The 16,045-nt window shown below is 52.1% G+C and overlaps 1 protein-coding gene across 2 annotated transcripts in view; it reads right to left on the bottom strand.

The window, feature by feature from the left end:
• Nucleotides 1–4,448: 4,448 nt before the first annotated feature.
• Nucleotides 4,449–16,045, bottom strand: part of CLCN4 (chloride voltage-gated channel 4) — a 63,990-nt gene continuing 52,393 nt past the window's right edge. Inside the window, exons 12-14 of one of the 2 annotated variants that reach the window (XR_007149010.1) lie at nt 14,700–14,916; nt 7,616–8,473; nt 4,449–7,312 (exon numbers count right to left, since the gene is read on the bottom strand). Coding sequence is in view for 1 of the 2 variants with exons in the window: in XM_047844406.1 (XP_047700362.1) it covers nt 8,383–8,473; nt 14,700–14,916 (308 nt within the window). In the remaining variant the exon portion in view is untranslated. Of the gene's footprint in view, nt 8,474–14,699; nt 14,917–16,045 lie in introns of both variants that reach the window. The other variant, XM_047844406.1, reaches the window with a different exon arrangement.

Below are 16,045 nucleotides of genomic sequence, written 5' to 3'. Positions count from 1 at the left end.
GAACGATGCGTATGATCCCTTTCACCTCACGGGACCACTGAGAAGGAAAAGCATAAATAAATATTGAGATCCCTTCATAAATGACAGAGAGCTGGTCAAACAGAGGGTAGGTGTTACTTTCCCCGGCAGAAAACATATTTAAATTGTAACGGAGGTCACCAATACCTCCGCTGGTATCCAAGCAGGACGGATAGTTTCTGGCACAAATGAAGCCGTTGGAGAGGCTTGGAGGATGAGGAGAGCGTTTTAAAAGCGTCTCTCTTTTCCACCCAGTGTAAGAAAGTTCAATTATTCTTGGTAACTACCCAGTGCTTCGGCGGCCCTGACGGACTCTAAGCCAGGAGTCGGCAAACTTTTCTGCAAAAGGCCAAATACCCGCCGACAGCTGGGAGCCTGCTGGGGATTCTCTCCCTCCTTCTTGCTCTCTCCCTCTCTCTCAAAATAAATACACTTAAAATAAATACATAAAAGGCTGACTAGCAAACACGGTCGCGTTTGCTGGCCTTGCACAGCTCTCTTGCAACAGCTGAACTCCGCCATTGTAGCCCGACGGCGGTCCCAGGCGACTGGCAAGAATGGGTGTGGCTACGTGCCAATAAAACTTTATTTGCAGCAACAGGTGGCAGGCTGGGTTGGGCCCGCGGTCCCGTAGCTTGCCAACGGCTGCTCTGAACTTTCAATGAAGATACAAAAAATGTTCAAGGTCGACTCAAGGAAGCTACCGGGCATCTTTCGGGTGAAATGTTGCAAGCGAAGAGCCGCGCTCTACGCTCCGGTGTGCAGGATGGCGGCGGGCTACCGGAGGGCCAGGCAGGGCACACTGTAGGAGGGCCGGAAGAGCAGCCTTCCGAATCACCGGTTGGCGCCGGGTATATGCCCAAATAAGATGACTACAGTCTTTCCGGGCACGCAGCTGGTTCTCAGAAAGAAAGAGGTGGATGTCCCCGCCTGCCTGACATTGTTGCTTTCTGCTTCAAGGCGGGGGACACTCTTTCCCGGCCACCCAGAGCACGTACACCCTGTCTTGGCCTAACACTAGAGATCTGCAACCAGCTTGATGAAAATCTCACCCACACTATCCCAAGGCAGGGTCCCTGTGTCCACGCTTTGTAAATCCCAGGCTGCCCTCTGCACAATTAGAGTGGGGGGCGGGCTGCCCCTCTCCCCCCGCCCGCAGACGCAGAGCATCACGCGGCCGTGCGGTGACTGGGACGGTCTAGGGGCTGAGAAGTCAGACTCAGGGACCCCACGCCAAGTTGCTCTCCGCCACGTTCCTCTGGACAGGCTCCTTCGGGGACCCAGTCACCACAGCCACTGCTACTTCCTGCCCTGGAAGTCCCCCTTAGAGATCTGAGAGCTGGAAGTCAACTTGGGAAGTCAACTTGCTCAAACGTTACTCTGCACACAAAACCCCTGGAAAATGCAGATTCAGACTCAGCAGGTCTGAGCGGGGCTCAGACCACTGCACTTCCCACCAGCTCTGGTGATGCAGGAGAGGTTAGTCCCTGAATGTCATTCTGGTTGTCAAGCAGAAGGAAAGGCCCTTGCCTCACAGATGATGTGCTGTAAGTCCCGTCAAAGGGGATTCACTTCTCCCAGGCCCCTCAGCTCTGAACAGAAACTCCTGCCCCCAAAGCAGCGCTTCCCCAGGACTGGTCTTTGCGACCCTGGTCTTTCTAATTCGCTAACCACGGGAGCCACGCTTTCTGCCGGGGGGGGGGGGGGGGCGCCCAGAAGCATCCTGTGGACACTTTGGAAAGCGCACCCCCCCACCCCTCCCCAGCCCCCCGCACGCAGACCCACGGGGCGGGTTCTCCCATCACTGTGGAGACTCCCACCCCATGAGCACCTCGCTCCCTCCCTGGAGGGATGGAAATAGCCCGCAGCCACTCCTGGAAATGCTCATCTTTCTGGGGACAGGCTGAAGTTTGAGAAATGTCAGGAAAGGAAACCAGCCCATCAAAAGGAAGCTAGCTCCAATTTCCGCTCGGGTCGGTACCCGCTGGGAACAGGTGGGAGCCGAGTGAGCGTGTGTGAAATGAACATGGGCCCGCGCAGAAGGAAGGAATGTTCCACCACCAGCAAGCGTCCTCTGGATGCAACCTGTCCCGGGCAGCCGGCAGGACGAGAGTTTATGTATGTGTTTCCAATTTCTCTGACAGAGCCTGTTTAGATTGAGGGCGGCCGTTTAATCTTTGAAATATGTGTTCCATAACAGATCCTGGAATCGCATGGAAATTGATCTTCATTCCGTGAGCCAAACCCTGACGAAAGGGGTTTGGAAATCCCCACAAGGTGTTCTTTGCTTATTGTTCGTTGGGAAAGAGAAGACCATTTCTTTAATGAAACGCGACGTGGAGGGCCTGCCAAGAAGAGACACTCCTGCTCTACCTTCCCAGATGGTAGGTAGCTTCTTTCTGGCCAGTTAACTACCAATGAGCTGGGGACGAGCTGTAACGATGGGCGTGCCGGGCTCCCCTGCGCTCGGCCAGAGCACGGGTCCCAGGAAGACGTGGAGGTCTCCGGTCCCGTCTCAGTCCTGTCTCAATTCGCGAAAGCCCAGGAAGAAGCCCGTCGACCCCCGGACGTTTCTCGGCAAGGTCATTCTGGGTCGCTGTCGCTAAGCTCCCAGAGTTACAACTGACGGGTCGTCACCTTTCAGACAGATCCTGTTCGTTCGTTCTCCCCCTCTGGTTTTTAAACTACATCGTGTTGAGGGGAAATAGGCAAGGCCCACAAAAGGCTGGTCTTTGAGGAGTTTTGCCAATGAGACTTATTTCTACATCAACACCGTGCTAGAGAGGTTTTTCCGTCTGGAGGTACAGCAATAGTTCCGTTACCCCCCACACCTTCTTATGCTTTTCTCTTCTCCGGGCCACTACAAAGCTACGGAGAACTGGAATTTCTCACCGAGTTGTTTCTTTTCTAAGCATTTCCCGTTAATTTGGAGTCAGTGAGACCTTTTCGACGCCCCCGAAGAGACCTGAGTTTTTGTTTGTTTTGTCTCATTGCGGTGGTTTGGAAATGACTGTAGAGCCTGGAAAGAAGGCAGCTGGTTAGCCCGACGCGTGTCACTTTTCGGGGTCTTAAACTTCAACCAAAGCGTAGGTCCTCTGACAACACAGAGTCGGCTTCCAACTAGAGCTGCCGGGAGGGCTCCGTAACGGGAGAAGATGAGACGACCCACCGTTTTCATGGTCTGCTCCGTGCCACGTGCCTTGGGTACAGCCAGTCTCTCGCCGAACTCCCGCGGCCGTGCCGTTGTCACGGGCCACAGCTCAGTCTACAGACACGGGATCATCTAGGCTCGGGGAGGTTTGACCCCTTCGCAGTGCCACACAGACACGAGGCAGTGGCGCTGGCATTCAAGTGCGGTCCTATCGGCGTGTGAGTCGGCGAGCGTGACTCCCTGAAAACTCGATACTGCGATTCTGTCAGAACGTTGGTTGTATCTGCACTGTCAGCACGGAGCCCGATGCGGGACTCAATCCCACGAACCGGGAGATCGTGACCTGGGCTGACATCCACAGGCAGACACTCAACGGGCTGAGCCGCCCAGGGGCCCCTCGCCCCCAGCTGTACCATTTTATATCCGCTCCACCAACAAATGTGTTGGCTCTGCCTCGGAAGTATATCCAGAATTCAAGAGGGTCTCTGGGGCAAGCTTCCATCAAAACTCGTGTATTCGGAACAGCCTCCGAGCCAGCCTCCTGGCTTCCAGTCCTGCTACACAGCAGCCAGAATGGTTCTTGTACAGTGCAAGTCAAAGCACATCATTCCTCTTCAACCCCGTGTCTGGACCTGGCCCTATGGGACTCTGAAGCATCTGTTTGTGTTAGCTTCCTCCCAAGGGAAAAGCAAAACCAACTTCAAATACCCGACGCTCCCTCCCTCAAGCGCCACCCATCCTGCAGCCCCCGCCCCTGGTGGGACCCCAGGAAGTCAGGCCTGTTTATACCTCGGGCCATTGGCACTCGCTGGCCCCTCTGCTGAGGACAATCCTAAGTGGTCCCCAGGCTGGCTCTCTCCCCGAATTAGAAGGGACTCCCCTCACTGTCTCTTTGAGGTCGTCAAAGGGATGTGGGCATTCTCTGTGTTTTTCCCTTCAAATTTTTACGAAGTGGAAAATTAAAAAAAAAAAAAACTGTTGGGGAAGGACATAACTTAAACCCTTGTGATTCCCAAAGTGATAGATAACAAGCTTGAAAAGAATTACTAGACCGCTGCCCAACCTGTCCTCCCTAGCGTCTGTGCACAGGGCAGAAACACGGATGGCCTGGTGACAGTGGTCCTGCCCCATCCTTGGAAATACACAGCACCAAGTCTGAACTGTTACCTAGCTGTCACCCACCAGGCTAAGAGCAAGGGATTTTAGAGCTGACCAAACTGTTCCATCTGGGCACAAACACGCTGCAAAATCAGTATCTCTCCCATCTACAATTTGCTGCTTGAAGACTGTGCTCGTTTTATTTTTAAAAGGCAAGTTCAAACACTTAATTTTTAGTAAGGTGCCAACGTTTACACAGAGGGTTACAATTAAAAAAAAAAAAACACCACATTGCTCTGTGGTCGTTCCAACACCAAATGCGAACAGATCTCATAAAACTCGCACGTAGGCTCATTCCCGGCACACCTAGGACGGCAAATAAATAGTTATTACTGCGTCAGCGAAAATGGAGTCTGGTTAATGTCCCCAAGTCACATATACATGCTCCCCCGTCGTGTAAATCATTTCAGAGGCTTGTGTTTCTCATCTTTTCCAGCTCGGCGTCTGATAAGGAGTCCTGAGCAGATCTGCACTTGTCGATAATCCAAAGTAACCAGTTCTCCCCTCAGTGAAACGAATTCCCCAGTTTCTGTGGCTTACCGGGGCCCAAACGAGATCTTACTGAGAGGTCTTCTCCTTTGTAAGGTCTTTGGGGAGTACCAAACAGAGAAAGTGGAGCTGGCCTGGTTCTGAGGAACAGCGAACACTGAGTATTGATTGCTTCTAACACATTTACCTTTCCATAAATGCCACCCACGCACCCGCATTCCCGGGGGGGGGGGGCACCGAAACACGCAAGAAATCCACGTGTCCCTCTCGGGATGTTCTTTATGATGTCTGCCCTTCACGTTTCCTTACTAGTAGAGAGGGGGAGCAAGAAATAGGTTGATGTGCTGTTAGAGAACTCCGTTTCTGTCCCGCACTTATGTTTCTTTACATAAAACACTGCTTCAGAAAGGATCCAGAAAGTTCTACAGAAGTCTAAAGGGTTTGGTTCTGGAAAAAGAAACACACACACCGTTCTGAGAAATGTTTATTTTACTTCCACATCCCAGTTGTACTCTTCCCGCTCATCAGATCGCCAGATAGACAAGGTTCTACATTTGGCTACAGCAAATCCCTTCAGAATCCCGACCCGCGTACTTTTACAAGAAAGACTGACAAACAGCTCGGAAGCCTGCTCCCCCTGGAGTTTGTGTGAGAGCCCGGGGCCAGCAGGCGAGCGGACCGCACAGGGGACTTCGGGCTCCCCGGGAGGAAGGCAACCAGCTCTGGCAGCCCCGCTGCAAATTCTCCCACCCTTGACCTTCACCTGCCTGTCTGACCATGGCCTTCTGTTGCCAAGAGCCTGAACCCCACGACAAATTAGAGGTTCAACTCATGAAGGAAAACAAGGCTATTTGTGTCAAAGTAACACTCCCAACGGTCTGCCGTGAATTTGCAGACCTCTTCTACACTAAGGCCTGGGAGGAGGACAGAGCACAACCCCCCTCCCCCCCCCCCCCCCCCCCGCCCCGGCTTGGTGACCTTGGCCTGGAGTAAACTATCCCTTCATTCCTCTATGGCCTCATCTGGAGGAGGAAGAAGTTCTGCGGTTTCACTGCCCTTTGGCTATCCGTTCACGGTTTCGTGTTCCCTTTTGAAGCTCCCTGTTTTAGCTGAAGGGGCTTTCTGGATTATACGAATCCAGGCTGTGACTAACACTCTTTCGGGAGGCCACGCGGGAGTTAGCGGGAACTACATGAAGCAATCTTTAAGACCTCGTAGGATTTCAAGTCCGGGAGAACCCAGCTTCACTGGCACACGCTCCATGGAAACCCCAGTAACAACACTAATATTGGGATCTGTGACTCGACACTTAACGTGCCGTGAACGGGACACCAAGATCAAATTCTCTAGTACTGACCAGTGTTTCCACACTGAAGTGGCTATTTGAGATCATTCTGGAGGGGGCCAAGTGAGCACAGAAACAAATTTTCCAGTGTTTGTCAGCACGATCTGACTTCACTTTTTTGGACCCAGAGGACACAGCAGTATATTTTCTTGTATCAACCAGAAGTTTCACAGAAACCCGCTAGTCGCTAGGTTTTTATACAAGGTGAGCATTTTTACGAGGACTGAGAAATGATGGCTTCCGATTGGGAGTTCTAGGTCAGATCTGAGAGACGGGGCGGGGAACCGCTCGGTGAGTGGGAGAATGTCTGGAGGGTGTGGCAGGAAAGAGAGTAAGGAGGACAGGGAGGACACCAACAGAGACATGATGATGGCATCCAATCCAGGGGACAGTCTTCCCTCCCAAGGACCAGTCCCTCTTCCTTGTTAGAAGAATCCAAAGTTCATTCAGAGAGTACCAGGCCTCACTAAAACTTCTCCTTCCCACACTCACGTGCAGCCAGGGGGAGTCACGGGACCAAAGTCCAGCCAATGGACATCAGCTGGGCACCTGTGGGCAAGCTCTGCTTCCCGGGCACAGGCATCGCACCTTGCTACGTGTCTCCTCCTCCCGCTTCGTGCCTAGGAAGCCGACGGCCTGGCCGGCAGCCGGGTAACAGAGAGCCCGGCCTGCGACTCTGAGGCTACAAGCCAGAGGACGAAGGACGGCAGACAACAATAGCAAAGCGTACGGCTGCTGGGTGGTAATGCGGAGACACGCGAGAGTGCCCGACCCCCGGTTTCTCGTTCAGCTCATCACTGTTCGTGGGATTTCTCTCGGGCCGCCAGACACACACCTGGCACGTCAATATCCGAGACCGAGATCGCAAAGGGCGCGGGCCACTCGGTGAGAAGGGGGGAGCGGGGACACACGTGACAGGCTCCCGGGGGCGGACGTACTCACACCGGTGCCACAGCGGACCGGAACCGCAGCTCGGTTCCTTCTCGCAGAAAAGAGCCGAGTCCCGACTAAAGGGACAAACGCACCGTTAAGGTCAACACGAAGGTGCCCAGTGCTCCAAGTGGCGGTCTCCAATTTAACTCTGCCCTTCTGTGCTTTGACTGCGAGCATGAAAGCGCGCGCTCAGATATTAGAGCCGGACGTTATGCATCCTACAGAGAAGATAATGGAACAGATTTAGAATCAATTTAGCATTTCTCTCGCAATCCATTTGGAGGAGTTCCCACTGAGACTTCGTATGCCTCACCCTCCCTGCAGCCGTATTTAATAAGAGCTGAGAGGAAAAATAAGTAGTAACACTGGGTGGCCGGCTTTGACTCTCACGTACGCTATCTGGAAATTGAAGCACGCTTACGGCAAGCTGGCAGCATACAGGATATGGCCCGTGGAAAGTGCCGGACTGATCAATATTTAAGAATGCACAGGCCACGGTGATCAACAAGTGAGGTACATACCACAGGGACGCGAAACCATGAGCAGGTGCGTATACCCTCAAAATCGCGGCGGGTCCCTTCGTGCGGGAGGAAACACGCGTAGCACTAAACGCTCGAGCAGTGAGTTCACGGTGTGGTCCCGAGATGCTGGTGTTGCACCGAGAAAGGGTTTCTCACAGTCAGCGGAGCAGAAGCCCCGGATGTTGGTGCACAGACGGAGGAGAGCAGGAGCAAGACAACGGGATGGTCACGAGTGAGCCCACTGGCATTCGTGCAGCTTTCACTCGGTTCAAATTTAATTTCTTTTTCTTTTCCGACAAAGTAAGTGCAAACATCTTTAATCCAATTCAGTAAAATAGCAGCAACACTTCGGGAACCAATAAATAAAGATGCTGACGGGCCAACACCCCTTGGCCTCTTAGACTCAAAGCTTCCCAAACAGCCTTAAACAGAAGGGGCAAGCGTTTCTTGACTCAGCATTTGTGTTCTGTGTCCTTGTACAAACCGCATCGTTTACACCCACCCACATGCTCCCACGGCAGTTAATAAACTCATTAAGAAACACAGCTGGAAACTCATAAGGGGTTAAAGCTATAAAATGCCTACTCGTGGATGTCTTTAAAAAAAAACACACACACACCAGGTTTTATCCTCCTTTCGTTCAAACAAAGCTTTTGTTTCCACTGCCCCTAGCGTATAATCGTTCATTAGGATAATAACATATCATTTGTTTATTTCTTTTAAAATGACACAGTTGTGTTTCTCTCAAAATAAATGCCACCTTGTTTCTAATTAAACATGATGGATTCAGGGTCCTGGTTTGCCATCTGGGCCATATGTCTCAAAACATCCTTTTTCGTGATGATGCCAAGAAGTCTCCTGGAGAAGAAACAAAATACAGAAAAGAGGTCAGCCTTACAATATTGACCCACGCATGTCCTAAACCCCAGTGACTTTGCCACTTGGACACACAGAGACACTTCCCAGCTTCCCTTCAGTTGGGTGGGGACAACTGAGTGAGCTCTGGCCAACGGCACGTAGGTAGAGAGGAGAGATGCCCCGATCAACGCCCGTTATCGATGGACTCCAAAACCACTCAGCAAATGGTCACTGGAAAACAAAAAATTCCCGAAAGCATCCATCCACAGATGACGTACACAGAGAAAAATGTCTCTTTATAATGGAGGGCTCCAGCCGCCACCACCTCATGAGATAGAGCTTATCATCAACAAGGTTGGCATATGGCCAGAAACTACTTATACCAAATCAAACCATGAGGAAGCAATCAAATAGATTCACAATGTGAGACTACTGATTTGGATTCTTCAAAAAAAAAAAAATCTACGTTATAAATAACAAACAAAAAGAGACAAGAGACTGTTCTAGACTGAAGACTAAAGAGGAAAAATAACCAAATGCAATGTGTGAAGCTTGAAGGAATTCTGGATTGAAATCTGATATGAATTGGATATTGAATGATACACTGAGTTATTGTTCATCTTGTATAATTATGGTTTAGTGGTTATATAAAAGAATTTCCTTAACTCTTAGAAGATGTATGCTTGTGGGGCACCTGGGTGGCTCAGTCTGTTAAGCACCCAACTTCAGCTCAGGTCATGATCTCACCGTTTGTGAGTTCCAGCCCCACGTCAGGATCTGTGCTGACAGCTCAGAGTCTGGAGCCTGCTGCGGATTATGGGTCTCCCTCTTTCTCTCTGCCCCTCCCCCACTTGTGCTCGCTCTCTCCCTCTCTCTAAAATAGATAAACTTTAAGAAATGCTTAAAAAAAAAAAAGAAGATGTATGCTTGATTCACAACTGCCAAATCTCAGAAGCACCCAAGATGGCCTCCTCAAGGTGATGGATACATAAACCGTGGTCCATCCAGACGGTGGGGTATTATTCAGCGCTGAAAAAAAATGATCTGTCAAGCCATGAAAAGCCATAGAAGAACTTTAAATGCACATCACTAAATGAAAGAAGCCAGTCTGAAAAGGCTACATACTGTGCGATTCCAACTCGATGACATTCTGGAAAAGTCAAAACTATGGAGACAGTAAAGAGATCAGCAGTTGCCAGGGCTTAGAGGGAAGGAAGGAGGGATGAAGAGGAGGAGCACAGAGGACTTTCAGGGCAGTGAAACTACCCTGTACGACACTATAAAGATACATGTCATAAAAGATACATGTCATTCTCCATTGATCAGAACGCACAGAATGTACAACAGCAAGGGTGAGCCCTAAACTACAGACCTTAGTTAACGCGTCAATATCAGGTCATGGGCGGCAACAAACGTAACAAGTGCAAGACATTAACAAGGGAAATTAAAGGGATGAGAGGATATATGAGAACTGTGTACTTTATGCTCAGTTTTTCTGTAAACCCAAAACTGCTCTAATAAAAAATAGTCTGTTAATTAGGGGCGCCTGGGTGGCTCAGTCAGTTGAGCATCCAACTTCAGCTCAGGTCATGATTTTGTGGTTTGTGGGTTCGAGCCCCGCGCCGGGCTCTGTGCTGACAGCTCAGAGCCTGGACCCTGCTTCAGACTCTGTGTCCCCCCCCCACTCTCTGTGCCCCTCCCCGGCTCACAGTCTGTCTCTTTCTCCAAACTAAATAAACATTAAAAAATTTTTTAAATAAAAAAACAAAAATAATTTTCTGGGGGCATCTAACTCAGTTAAGCATACTACTCTTGATTTCAGCTCAGGTCATGATGTCACCGTTCGTGAGTTCAAGCCCCGCGTCGGGCTCTGTGCTGACAGCTCGGAGCCTAGAGCCTGCTTCACATTCCGCGTCTCCCTCTCTCTCTGTCCCTCCCCCGCTCACGCTCTGTCTCACTGTCTCTCAAAAAATAAATAAATGTAACAAAAAAAAATAGTCCATTAATTAAAGAAAACACCCTTGTGGGAGAAACGTGGTTGCTGTTTAGAGTCACTTGGCTTCAACTGAGTTCAGAGATGACCTGAAATACATTTCTAAAATTTATCAGAACGCAGTAAAGCAAGATGCTGTTCTACTAAAGCCGCCCGGAGGACTTAGCTCGGGCCGCCGTAACAGCGCCCCACAGATGAGGTGGCTCAACAACAGAAATGACTGTTCTCACGGTTCCCAAGACTAGAAGGCCCGGGTCAAGGTGGTGGCAGGTTTGGGGTCTCCAGAGGCCTCTCTCCTTGGCTTGCAGACAGCCACCTTCCTGCCATGTCCTCACAGCCCTGCTGCCTCTTCCTCTTCTTCTAAGGACGCCAGTCTTATCAGATTAGGGCCCCGGCCTCGCGCCCTCACTCACCCTTACCTCTTAAGGACTCCATCTCCAAACACGGTCATGCTGCAGGTTAGGGCTTCAACATAGGAATCCGGGGGGATACAATTCAGTCCCCAGCCGTTCTTCCATTGCATTTAAAATCAAAAAGGGACAGGAAACAGGCGAGCAGCTTATGCCTACAATCGCCACTAGCAGAGGTGTGGTGGGAAGACAAACGGGAGGGGTGTGAGCAGTCGGGTCCGCAGAGACAGGGCGCCGACAGGGCGCTCGTCCGTCTGCGTGAGGCAGGGAGGGCTCTGCCGCTGGCGATCGCCAAGCAGACCGTCTCTCAACCGACACCGCTCTTTTGTCCTCGGACGTTTTCTTTCTTTTTTTTTCTTAACATTTATTCATTTTTGAGAGACAGAGAGAGAGCACAAGTCGGGGAGGAGCAGAGAGAGAGGGAGACACAGAATCCGAAGCCGGCTCCAGGCTCCGAGCTGTCAGCCCAGAGCCCGACGCGGGGCTCAACGCCACGAACCGCGAGATCATGACCTGAGCCGAAGTCGGACGCTCAACCGACCGAGCCCCCCCGGACGCCCCTGTCCTCGGAGGTTTTCTACTTGAAAGCCTGGCTCAGGACATTCCTCTCTAGAACACCTGGGTAGTACCACCTGAACTGGAGTGTGTCCACATTCCCTAGTAGATGACAAACTCCCTGGCTCTATTAGTTTTTAGATACCTCTTGAGCTTTCTCCGGGTCTCAAACAGATGCTCAGTAAGATGGTGATTAAGGCAGTGTTGCTTTGAAAAAGTTTGACCTGCTCCTGTTTGCAGAGCGATAGGGATTCTATTCCTCCCGCCCCTCCCTTATCCCCGAGGCCTGGTTCTGTTGCCCCACCTTCACCGGGGAGCGGTCCAGGCAGCCTCCCCTTAAAGCTCTGTAACTACAGCACCTCCAAGTCAAGCTGCTCACAACACTCCCGGGGACATGTGACTTCAGGAGCTGCCTCGGCCTCAGGCATAAATTGTGTCTTGGCCTGCAACGGTAATCGCTGCGAAAGAAGAAAGCTCAACATCTACAAGAAGCAGGCAACATCAAACCCGGCGGAGATCATTAGTGGCGTGAAATGTCCTATTTGGCTAAAATCAAGTGTTCAAAGTTCCAGCCCCTTTGGGGAGTGGCCAATCTGTGACCGTGAACGTATGAGATGAGGGTAGCCAGGCTCTTCTGAGAAGGCCATCCGTCCAAGTCCCGGGGGCCTGCCTAGCAGACTCAGGGAAGGCGGACACAACGTCCCCTGCCCGCCTTCCCTTTCGATATCCTCTGGGGGGAAGACCCCACCCAAATGCAGTCTCTGCCACCGGAAGTTTCCAGACTCGGGCATTCTGGGGACAAAGACTTCGGTGGTTCCTGGTCTGGTTTCAAGACTACCTTGGACCCCCAGGCCCCGAGAAATCCTGCAGACGATGCAGGTCGACAGGGCGAGCTGGGGCTCTCCCCGCGAGCAGGGAAGGCACATGGTGACGGAATACATCAAAAACGCAAGCTGGCTCAAGACATGCCTGTCCTGGCTGAAAGCCCGAGGAGATGAAAGGCCCGCAAACAAGGATCCCTTGCCAGCAGTAACGTATCAGCATCTGTGTTTGTTTAAAATATGTAGAGCGAGAGAGAGTGCGATTTTGTTTTCTCGCAGAACATTCGGAGCCAATTTCGGCACCCAGATCTTCACAGGAAAACCTCATGGGGCTGCGTGAGGTGTGAGCGGGCGTTAAGGGCAGAATTTCCTGCCAGAACTGGAAATTCCACGATAACTGACATTGGATTATTATTTTAAAGGAAAAGAGAAACTGCTATGCACTTGAGACGCGGCGGGTGATCACAGTGGTATTTATGCCGAGCACTAGAAATTCAAGTATGTAGATGGGCTTCAGGGTTTTGCAAAGTGGAGTCCTGACCGGCAGCAGCACCGGGGAGCTTGCTAGAAATATATATTCGCAGGCCCCTCCCAGACCTGCGAATCAGTCACTGCAGTGGACCCAACACTCCCGGTTTAACCTGGAGCTTGAATCCCCAGGGGGATTCTGCGATCCACCGAGTTCCTTTCAAATACACCAGCGGAAGTGATCTCTAGCCCCAAGCATGTATTTATTCCTTACTGATCGTCCCTCCTGTGTGCAAGACCCCCACCCTGGCTACAGCCAGAGCTGAGGACACTCGTCGCGTGGGCTGGGAATTCTCGGGGTCAGTGCGCACATACGGCCCCTCGTACAGCCCGACGCTGCTGTGACTCTTTGTTGCAACGGGGCCGTCCCATGCCTCTACCCACTAAATGCCAGGAGCATCCCCTGTCCAGTTGTGACACCCAAAATCTTAGGGGGGAGCAAAATCGCCCTGGTCTAGAACCGTCGCGTCAAACTGGAGCATGGGCTCTGCAATGTAAACTACGTTAGGGAATTAAGGCCCCGAGTGCACTTAGGGGCCGGAGTCTCCAGGACCCATGCCCCGGCTCTTCTCAGTCTACAGAGGAATAAGCCGGGCAGCCGACCCTATGCTCCAGGCCACCCTCACTCAGCCAATCTCGTCCCCCACCGAAGCTGCTGAAGCCGTGGGATTCAGGGAGCACCGCGGAGCCCAAAGAATGGCCCTCGAGGCGCCGCACCTCTCCCGCCATCATGAACCTTTGATCTTCGAAATGCCAGTTTCCCGGTCTGCGGTTACACCAAGCAAGAGGTACACCTCCGCCGCGGCAGAGACGATGCCACGGGGCCGCCAAATCTCTCAGCTCTACAGTAACCGTTGTTGTGAAAACGTGAGGTTGTTTTGAACAGACTGCTATATTAGGGAACAATTTGAGCAATTTGAGCACGATGTGAACTCCACATTTGCATGTGGGTGATTTCATCCGGGACACGTTCCAGGTGCGTGCAGAAAACTGCACCCAGCTGAAGCCAGGGGCACAGGAATACAGCCCACCCTTGAACGACACGGGTTTGGGCTGCTGAGGTCCACTTATATGCGGATTTGTTTCAAGAAGTACAGTACGGTACTATAAACGTAGGGTCTCTTCTCTAGGATTTTCTTACTGACGCTTTCTCTGGCTTACTTACCGTAAGAACACGGTATATAATACATAGAACAGACAAAATAACGTGTTAATCGACTGTTTACGTTATCGGTGTGGCTTCGGGTCAACGGCAGGCTCTCGGCAGCTACGGTTCTGGGGATTCAAAAGTTCTACGTGATCTCTGACCACGAGGGAATTTGGCGCCCCTAGCCCTGTGTCGTGCGAGGTCCGACTGTACAGAGCTCGCAAGCTGCAGCCCTCACGACACCTACCTCTACAAAACAACTTCAAGTCGTCTTCAAGGTAAAGTGCTACCGTTGTTGTAGTATTTGTGTTTTCCTGACCATCTAACGTGCAAAAGCCGTGCTACTTTTTTTTTTAGCAGGTTCCCATCGTGTGTGCGTGCGCACGCGCCACCGTGGCGTGTTGCACACACGACCCTGTTTTTCTCATCAGCCCGTGCTTCGTAGCTCCCTGCACGGGGGCCCTGGGCTTCGAGGAATGTGCTCCTCCCCCTTCTGACCGACCTTCAGCCTCAGGCCAGACGGCCCCCCCCCGCCCCCGCCCCCAAGCCTCTCGCACCTTCCCGGGCCCCGCGCCAAGCTCCCAAAGCTCCCGGTCACGGTCAGGTCCTGCTCGGCGCGCTAGCTCGCCGCAGCTTCCCGATGCCCTGTCCCAAGTACCTATCCGCCCCGGGCAACCTCGAGGCCCTGCACGGCCGTGGCCGTGTCTCATTCCTCTTGTTCTCAGAGTGCGGCCCCAGCACACAGCCCGTCCGCACCTGTCCGGCCACTCACCCGCTGCGCGTCACCAGGCACTGCCGGAGCCCCAGTTTCCGGAAGATGTCCACCACCGTCTCCATGGGGGTATGGTCCGTGACCGTGAACGGGCTGAGGTTTAGGACGCGCCGCAGCTTCAGGGGGTGCGGGCTGTTGGCCGGCAGCTCGGGCGGCTCCTCCGTGAAGTACATGATGGAGTTGCTCACGATGCCCTCCTGCCTCTGTCTGGCGTTCTCTGCAATGGGCGGGCGGGAACGGTAAGCCACACGAGGGCCCGCGCTTAGCAACTCCGTCGGCCCCGCACCCGCAGCGACACACGTCTGCCCTCCATCCACATCCTAGACCCCCACAGGGAAGGGGTTCAGAGGGCGAACGCCACATTCCTAATGAGGGGCTGCAGCCAAACATCTGTAAAGTCGGCATCTCTCTGAAGCGAGTGCCCTACGAGGGTCCCCACGCTGACCTGATCGTTCACTGCCAAAGTCTCGACACGCGGGCTTGAGCAGGGTGGCTTCTTGGGGAGAGCGTGCTGCCTCCTCCCGGCCTCCAGGGCCCTCCACCCTTGCTTTCCTAACAGTCCCTCACCTCATCATGGGCCCAGGTTGGACGTGACAAGAGGCCTTGCTGAGCTGCCCAACGACCCTAATAAGTTGGGTATTTTTTCTTACAAACTAACTTTTAACTGGCCCAAGTGGCATTATGAATCCTGAGAGGAACAAAAACCATAGGACCATCCTAGGCTCCCAGCCCAGAAATGCAGCTCAATCCCAAATATGACCCTTGGGACCAAAGAAATAACCCCAGAAAAGCCACCTTCCCCCCACCTCTCGGATCTCCTCTCTTAAAAATGGACCGTGTTGGGGATTCCTCAAAGAAAGACAGTAACACTGTGATGGTAACAATCAGCCCCTTTCTATCTGGAGGCAAGGCCGCGCAAAAGCCAGCTGAAGAAAAGCAGGGTAACAGGAACTCATTAGAAACACAGGCTATTTTAAGTCACACATGAAATAAATCCATCGGTCTCAAGATATTTCTCCAAGGCGATTTTCCTTCTGTTGGAATTTTAATCTTTCTTTTGGTTCATGGGAAAAGGTTAGGAAAAATGTAGTGTGAGGCCTGCCTTAAAATGGATCCTGGTTTCGATAATACATTTCTTGCCTTCTCAAAGACTACTATTCACCTATATTGTTCTTTGAAAAATAAAATTCTAACTGCCTGCTCTCAGGCCATTTATTGCAAGAGTACTCTAATGGAAAACTGGCAGCTTTCGGGGTCAGGCGGAGTTTGAAAAGGGGTCTCTGTTTAAAAGAGGAACAGAGGGCCCCCTGGGCAAATGCCGGCACATGATGTCACATCACGCGCAC

This window comes from Prionailurus viverrinus, chromosome X (genome assembly GCF_022837055.1).
Source record: "Prionailurus viverrinus isolate Anna chromosome X, UM_Priviv_1.0, whole genome shotgun sequence".
NCBI lineage: Eukaryota > Metazoa > Chordata > Mammalia > Carnivora > Felidae > Prionailurus > Prionailurus viverrinus.
Note: the sequence above shows the minus strand (reverse complement) of the source record. Positions and strands in the feature narration are given on the sequence as shown.